At 37.1% G+C, this 8,514-nt stretch overlaps 1 protein-coding gene across 1 annotated transcript in view; it reads left to right on the forward strand.

Moving 5' to 3' along the window:
• Positions 1 to 6,810: 6,810 nt before the first annotated feature.
• Positions 6,811 to 8,514, forward strand: part of LOC127959062 (proteasome inhibitor PI31 subunit) — a 4,715-nt gene continuing 3,011 nt past the window's right edge. The window contains exons 1-4 of the mRNA XM_052558052.1: positions 6,811 to 7,205; positions 7,448 to 7,600; positions 7,708 to 7,790; positions 8,103 to 8,291. Of these exons, the coding sequence (XP_052414012.1) occupies positions 7,077 to 7,205; positions 7,448 to 7,600; positions 7,708 to 7,790; positions 8,103 to 8,291 (554 nt within the window). The 5' untranslated portion in view covers positions 6,811 to 7,076. The remainder of the gene's footprint in view (positions 7,206 to 7,447; positions 7,601 to 7,707; positions 7,791 to 8,102; positions 8,292 to 8,514) is intronic.

Here is an 8,514-nt window from a genome sequence, read left to right on the forward strand (position 1 = left end):
CTGGACAAGGAACAGGTTCCGTAACATCTGCCTGAAAGACTGCCTCAGAAAGAGAGACAGCCTCCTCTCTGCCTCATGGAAACTCATGGTTAACAGCCTGATGCTCACCCTGCCCACGTCACCTGATCTCCACCAACATCTGTCCAATTTACCTTTCAGCTGTTGAGTAATTGTGCTCGTTTCAGGATGTCGTATTGCGTGTATTCCACCTTTAATGTTGCATACCTGAGGCACAACTCCACTTTTGGCCTTTCTGTCAACCCACAATCTTTAGCCGGACTGTTTCATCCCTCTATATTTAGATGGTTTAGAAGATCTGGGTTTATTTTTCCAAACACAGTGGAACACAGATTGCAGTTTGCTGTGGTTGTGGTGCCCTGGATCGTGCAGATCTCCTTCCTGTTCTCCGCAGCTTTGAGGTCGGGTTTGTTTATTTTATCGTATAAAGTTGAGGGTATCATTAAAAATCTCTGGAGAAAAAAGAGTGAGAAGAGTGAGCATATATAACAAATACATCTTATGGCTTGCCATCTGCAGTTTTTCATGGAGCTGCTTAACAAACAGCAAATGTTTCACACACACACACACACAAAATGCCTGAATTAGACTGAAAAATGAGCAGATATAAACAAACAAACAAACCAGTGAAAACAGCTTTCATGGGTAATTGGGCTATTGTTCCTTCCAAATATTATTTAGAGACCGTTTACAACATGCTTTAGAAGTCCATTTGTATGTAATTAGATCTTTCTTTCAGTTTTCTCCTCACTGCTTGCATAAGTTCTCCATTTCAAGCGCGTTTGTTTAAAATCAAAATGTAAACATTATTGATAAATAATCAAAATCTGATATTGATAAAACTAACCTATTTATTTAATGCCAAGATTGTCATTATACATGAATAATTAACAAGAATGAAGTCATGCATGCTATCAATGGTACTTCGAAAAGTGTAAAAACATTGTGGTACCATGATCGAATCACATGCAAAAACAGTAATACAACTACTGGGGTTTTGTTGAACATGGTACCATGGTACTATCATGGTATTGGCACAAAAACATGGAAGTACATCAGTGTTGTAGCACATACCTACTATGGAATTAGACCATGGTACTACAATGAAAGGGGATATCTATAATATGGTACTTCAGTAGACTTATTTCATGACATTCATGTGCTCAACCAGGCTGAAAGAGCATAGAGGGGGGAAAAGCCCCGCTGCGCTCATGACATCCCGCTAAATATGCACCAGATGCGGTGGGTAAGATACTGGCCGTTCAGAGGCACGCCATGAGGAAGTGGCACTGCACATCTCTGCTGCGCTCTCTTCCAATCAGTGTAACTCCACTGGATTCAAAGCTCGCTGTCAGTCTTGGGTCTGTTGAGATGTCGGGGAGCCCACTTCCCTGCTGCTTCTCATTTGCTGGATTGTCTGTCTGGTTTCCTTTGAGGCTGTTATGGATGGACTGAGACAGGCAGCTCTCCTCCACTGCCTTGAAGTGCCTGGTACTCAATCTAATCAGAGGATAAAGACACAGACTTACAGATGCGTAAAAGATATTTCTATAGCTACAGTTATTTTTTTCCAAAAAGGTTTTTCGATTTCAGCATGTCCTTTAACATCTTTAAGGGGTCAAATCACTTTTCCCTTTAGCATTTCCTCTGACAGAGATCGTGTTTTAATTAGGACTGCCATAATGCATGCTTTAATTGAACAGAAAAGTCCATCCAGAAATGAAAGCTGTCATTATTTACGTATCCTCATGTTGTTCCAATTTGGATGAAACAAAATAAGATGTTTTGGAGAAATGCGCTCTTCTCCATGAAACGAATGCTTATTGTGCGAATGCTTGATTTTAGATTTATTTTTCTACCAAAAAAACTAAAGATAATAATAATAATAATAATAATAATAATAAAAAAGATTTCACATTGCAAGTTGTGTATGCAAAATCCAATTTCAGCCAAATGTAACGTTTTTATTACTCGCAAGATGATTTATTTGCCTTTGCCAAAAAAGTCAAATCTGCTACTGACTTCTAAAGTGGTAGTTTCATCTAACACTGACCTGGTCACCTTCTTGTTTCCCTTCAGCCTGAACGCATTCATCAGTTCACCTTAAAACACAGACGTACTGATGACTAACACTCTAAAGTCTGCAGGTCTTGGAGTGGAGACCTGCAAAAGAAGTTCAAGTGTTCACAGACTTTAGCTCGGATATATAAAGTAGCAGGGCATCTCAAACGAGGACCATGTGCTCCACCTGGACTGTGTGTAATGTGCTCAACAAGACCAGAGCAGCCAAAGCACGCTAACAGCATCTCATACTTGGCACTGAGCAGACCCTCATCTCTCTATCTGTCAATCTATCTAACTTTGTATTTTATAGTTGCATGCCTATTTTTAAGGCAAAGCTTTGAGGATTTCATGCATTCTTTGGTAATGTTTGATTTTACTAAAAGTCTATTTGCGACCACACTATTATAATTTTGTCATGCACTGAAGTCTGCACTAACTAACCACAATTCATAGTTACAGAAATGTTTTTGAATTTAAACTTCTGCAGATGTCCGGAAGGATGCTTGAAAAACAAAATAATTAACATAATAATAAAAGTAAAATAAGATCAAAATTAAATAAAATATGCAAAGGCTAACTGTCGGATGACTCTTCATTATTTTTTTTTAGGATTTATCATGTGACTCGTTGTTGTGTTGTGATAAGTAGCTTCATGGAGCTGGTCTGGCTTTGATGTGCAACTGAAAGCTGGTTTTTCATGATAATGATGCATCAAGTCTGGACCTCATTAGGTAACCAGCTGAAGTCCTTCACACATGGTGGCCTTATTGTCAGACAAACCTGAACCTGTGTGGACCAGTCTACTGGATCTATGAGCTCTTATTCTCTGTTTGTGATCTGAAGTCAACATATGCCTTCAAGACAGCTGGCTCCAGAGCTTCATACCTCTCAGGCTTATAGTAAATCCACACGACTCTGAGAACTGAACTCATCTAATCTTCCCAAGCTGAAGACCTACAGTCTTTAACAGGGAAATGAAAACACCTGTTTCGGGTTTTCCTGCATGTGTGTTCACTGCGGCGAGAGGAAAAACTGACAAATGCTGGAGTGTTGTGGGTGGTTACTAGGACGTTGCTATGGAGGGATTTAAGCAATTTGCAATGATTCTACAGCATTTTTTTTCAGGTGACTGCAAGTTGTAAGGTGTATTGTTTAAGTTAGGCTAACCAAGACTTATCATAGCACTTACATATTGTAAACTCTTTTGTTGATTATGATTTCTTCAATTGTCATCATTTGTCAGTCGCTTTGGATAAAAGCATCTGCTAAATGACTAAATGTAAATGTATAATGATATAATTTCCCAATTCGAGCTAGATTTTCTAAAAACATGTAAAAAACAAACACAATTTTGCTATTGCACAATTAATTTACAATGCTACAGGAATTTAGGTGATTGCATATATAGCTAAATATATTATTTAGCTCCTGCATCATAAATCTAAAGAGATTTTTTCACATTGCATCATAAGCCAGGTAAAAATCATAAGTCAAACTGGTAAAATATATAAAAGCACACCTCTATACTGCACTTAAATGTTATGTATGAATGAAACAATGACAAAAGAAACTGTTACTGGTTGCTTTATACGTCAGTTAGACTTTCTAATGGACAGTTCTTAATTTGAAAACTAGACTGAAAAGTGGTCTAGTCAAAAATCTGCTTTAAAATTCTACTGCAATGAACTAATACTTTTCATTAAAGCAGATACTTTTGAGTACACGAAAGACAGCAGCAAAGACTTATGAAGATGGCCAGTACTGTACATTACTCTCATGCTGTAGTAATGAACCTTTCTAGAAGGTGCGTCTTGAATTATGAACCCTGAACTTCGAGTGGCATCTACAGAGACGACACAGAGATGACATACAGACTTTTTATATTGCTGTTGTTGGCATCAAACACACATCTGGAGGAAATAATGGCAAAGCTCCCTTAAGAGCAAATGAGTAGTTGACATGAAACGCAGTGTTCTGCAGTGTGACATGTTTTATTGACAAACTACTGTTCAAAAGTTTGAGGTTAGTAAGATTTTTTAATGTTTTTGAAGGAACTCTTTTATGCTCACCATGGCTGCATTTATTTGATCAAAAACTCAATAAAACCGTATATAGCAAAACATTATTAACAATTTAATATATTTGATCAATTCTCCAGTCTTCAGTGTCACATGATCCTTCAGAAAGTTGTGCTGCTTCAACCTTTTTTTTTTCTTTTTTTTTTTTTTGAGAAATAGCAGATACATTAAATGTTTAGCATTACAAATGTCTTAACTGACAATTTTGATAAACTTAATGCATCCTTTCTAAATAAAGTTATTAATTTCTTTCAAAAAACCTACTTTAAAAAGTACCCCATTAAAAGACTACTGCAAAAACTTTCATACATCAAATTGCATAACTATCCACAAATTCACTGCACATTTCAGTGAGCACATTTTCAGTACATTGTGTTTTATAGTAATATACAGCTTTTTGTTTAATACAGACAGTACTTACAGTATACTAGAGGAGAAAGACTCAAAGTAGAAAATATCCAAGCAGTGAATCTAAGTGTTCTTTTAATAAAAGTTAAAAGGTCTGTAGTGCTCTTGTAAGTGCTGTAATTGAATGTAAGCAACACTGAAGCGTTGATTAGATGGCAGGCCTGCTCTCTGAAGTAAGCTTCTGTGAAATGTGTTTTCAGTGTACTGTAAGTCAAACCAGATGCTGAGGTTATTGTTATAGCTTGCGAATGTCAAGAAAAGCCATGAACAATGAACTGGAATCCGTTCATTCGTTCATGATTTTAAAGCACAACAAAGATTAAAATGCTCACTTGAACGATGATGTATATTATTGTCAGGAGTGATTATTTCAGCTTGCACAATGTAACAAATGAATATTGCAGCAAGTAAACTTTAAGTAAATAATTACATAAATAAAAGAAACATAACTATTAATAAATGAATAGCCAGTGAACATTAAATGAATGAATGAATGAATGAATGAATGAATGAATGAATGAATGAATGAATGAATGAATGAAGTTATTTCGATTTATCAAAAGGCTCCATTATTACAAGCAGGTGGTGACAGGAAAAGAAAAAAAAAACTTAAATATAACAAGAAATTACATTGCATTGTATCACATGGTATAAGGTAGGGTATCAACTAAATACAAGCTGTAATACTTACATTGTGATTTTTATAGAATAACACACTAAACTCCACAGACAAACCGCGCAACTTTTCCAGGTAAACAAACGACCGAATAATTTGAATAAACTGTAAAATATTTGGGTTAAAATGTATGTAATTAATATAACGGGAGCTATATTTTATCAGTGTCTGAATAGTGACAGCGTCTTATGAATGTGATTTTTTTTTTTTCATTATTGAGGAACTACAGGCGCATCTCAATAAATTAGAATGTTGTGGAAAGGTTCATCTATTTCAGTAATTCAACTCAAATTGTGAAACTTAAATTAAATTAGCTGTCCAGAAGACAATCATTGACACCCTTCACAAGGAGGGTGAGACACAAACATTCATTACCAAAGAAGTTGGCTGTTCACAGAGTGCTGTATCCAAGCATGTTAACAGAAAGTTGAGTGGAAGGAAAAAGTGTGGAAGAAAAAGATGCACAACCAACCGAGAGAACCATAGCCTTAAGAGGAATGTCAAGCGAAATCAATTCAAGAATTTGATTGAACTTCACAAGGAATGGACTGAGGCTGGGGTCAAGGCATACAAACCACTGTACCACAGACAACTTCAGAGGTGTCTTACCTGGGCTAAGGAGAAGAAGATCTGGACTGTTGCCCAGTGGTCCAAAATCCTCTTGTCAGATGAAAGCAAGTTTTGTATTTCATTTGGAAACCAAGGTCCTAGAGTCTGGAGGAAGGGTGGAGAAGCTCATAGCCCAAGTTGCTTTAAGTCCAGTGTTAAGTTTCCACAGTCTGTGATGATTTGGGATGCAATGTAATCTGCTGGTGTGGATCCACTGGGATTTTTGAAAACCAAAGTCACTGCACACATTTACCAAGAAATCTTGGAGCACTTCATGCTTCCTTCTGCTGACCAGCTTTTTGAAGATCCTGTTTCCAGCAGGATTTGGCACCTGCGCACACTGCCAAAAGCATGAAAAGTTGGTTAAATGACCATGATGTTGTTGGTGTGCTTGACTGGCCATCAAGCTCACCAGACCTGCACCCCAGAGAGAATCTATGGGCTATTGTCAAGAGGAAAATGAGAAACAAGAGACCAAAAATTACAGATGAGCTGAAGGCCACTGTCAAAGAAACCTGGGCTTCCAGACCACCTCTGCAGTGCCACAAACTGATCACGTCATTGCCACGCCGAATTGAGGCAGTAATTAAAGCAAAAGGAGCTCCTACCAAGTATTGAGTACATGTACAGTAAATGAACATACTTTCCAGTAGGCCAACAATCCACTAAAAATGTTTTTTTTTTTATTGATCTTATGAAGTATTCTAATTTGTCGAGATAGTGAATTGGTGGGTTTTTGAACAATGTGAGCCAAAATCATCACAATTAAAATAACCAAAGACTTAAACTATTTCAGTGTGTGTGCATTGAATTTATTTAATACACGAGTTTCACAATTTGAGTTGAATTACTGAAATAAATGAACTTTTCCACGACATTCTAATTTATTGAGATGCACCTGTATTTTCCAAAAGCGTCCCTTTGCTTTAAATGTCATCGGAACGCACGTTCAGGATGTAGTTTCCAGTCGGGAATATTTCTGGTCCGACTGCTTCAGCATGACAAACCAAATTAGAAGTAAACTTGAAACTGTGAAGTTCAAGTTTTAAAAAAAAACATATAGACCTGCAAAACACACGTAACATTATAGTTTAAACTAAATATTTATCTTGGCAGATGCAGCGTCCATACGCCATGCATGCAGAGTGAAGTCGCTGGTTATTTTTCACGCAGACAGCGGTTTGTTTTGGTTTCATTTAATCGGAATATCCCGGTGTTTAAAGATGGCAGGACTGGAGCTGCTCTTCAACTGCGTGTCAAACTCTTTAACTTGTTCCCAAGATGCCCTGATGTGTTTCGTACACTGGGAAATCGTGAAAAGGGGCTATAAATGTCTGGGCACTGGAGATGAGGTAAGTCAGTGGTTACTTTGTGTATAACTCGCGTGATAATATCTTACAAAAAGTAGAAAGCATGTGTGTTTACTGAAATGCTATAAAAAGTAATTTAAGACACTTAAGTCACACTTAAAATGTCTGATGGTCATTGCATTACATAAACTATCAAGCCAACACAAGAAACTGCAGCAAATGCTTCACTTTATTGTTTTGGTGCAAAATTTTGCCTGATTAGAAATGATCGATTTTCCACACAGCCCAAGGATGGAGAGAAGAAGTCAGAACTGCTTCCAACCGGCTGGAATGAAAGCAAGGATCTGTATGCACTCAGATACAGATCCAATGATGACAAGTCAAACCTGCTGCTCAAAGCCTTCACAGTGGATTCAACCCTCATCTTCAATCTAATGGTAAATTAATTTAGCTGATTATTACTGCACTTCCTGACATAACAATATTATAGCTTCAAGTCAGACTAAATGTTTTTTTTTACACTTTATTTGTCACATCTTTGCAGGACTCCAAGACAGAAAAAGTTACCGATCTCACAGTTAACATCAGTGAGTATGTTGATGAAGCCAATCTGCAGATGTTTGAAAGGTTTGTGAATTTATTCTGTGCAACAAAATGTACAAAAGTTACAAATCACTGTTTCTGTTTTAACTTTGTGTGCATCTGAAAATCTTCAGTGTTGGAAATCACATCAGAAAGTATATTTATTTTTCCACATTTAAATTGTCTCTTAAAAAAATGCTTTATTTTTGTATTTAGTATTGCTACCATCCCAAATGTTGGCAATATCATACATGTTCTCTAACTGTCAGAAATAATAAAAAATAATAATAGAATCTCCAAATGCATGGAAAGATTCATGGAAAAAAGTCTTCATGTTCTAACATTTTGCTTTTTCAGTGTGTTTAAGAACACAGATGAGCTGATCATGAAGCTAAGTTCCTCACTGCTGCCTACTGAAAAAGAGGAGCGTCAGGGAAAGACGGAGAAGAAAACAGAAAGTGAAAGAGCCTCAAACTTAAGGGACCCTCTCAGTGATCCTCTCCTGATCCCAACCAGGGGCCATCCAAGCAGACACCCACCCAACTGGTGAACTTTCACTGCATTATTCCTTTTCTCATGCAAATTATACATTGGTTTCAGAGGTGTTCAGAGGAGAACTTTTTTTTTTTTGAGATGTAGTCTGTGGAGATTTGTATAGCAACATTGCCCTAACGGCACTCGAACAGCCAGCTGTTGCTATGGTTACCGCCTCAGGTGATCCTAACTTCTGTTCACAAACATCTGTTTGATGGCAGGTGATAATATATGC

The sequence above is a fragment of the Carassius gibelio genome, chromosome B6 (genome assembly GCF_023724105.1).
Source record: "Carassius gibelio isolate Cgi1373 ecotype wild population from Czech Republic chromosome B6, carGib1.2-hapl.c, whole genome shotgun sequence".
NCBI lineage: Eukaryota > Metazoa > Chordata > Actinopteri > Cypriniformes > Cyprinidae > Carassius > Carassius gibelio.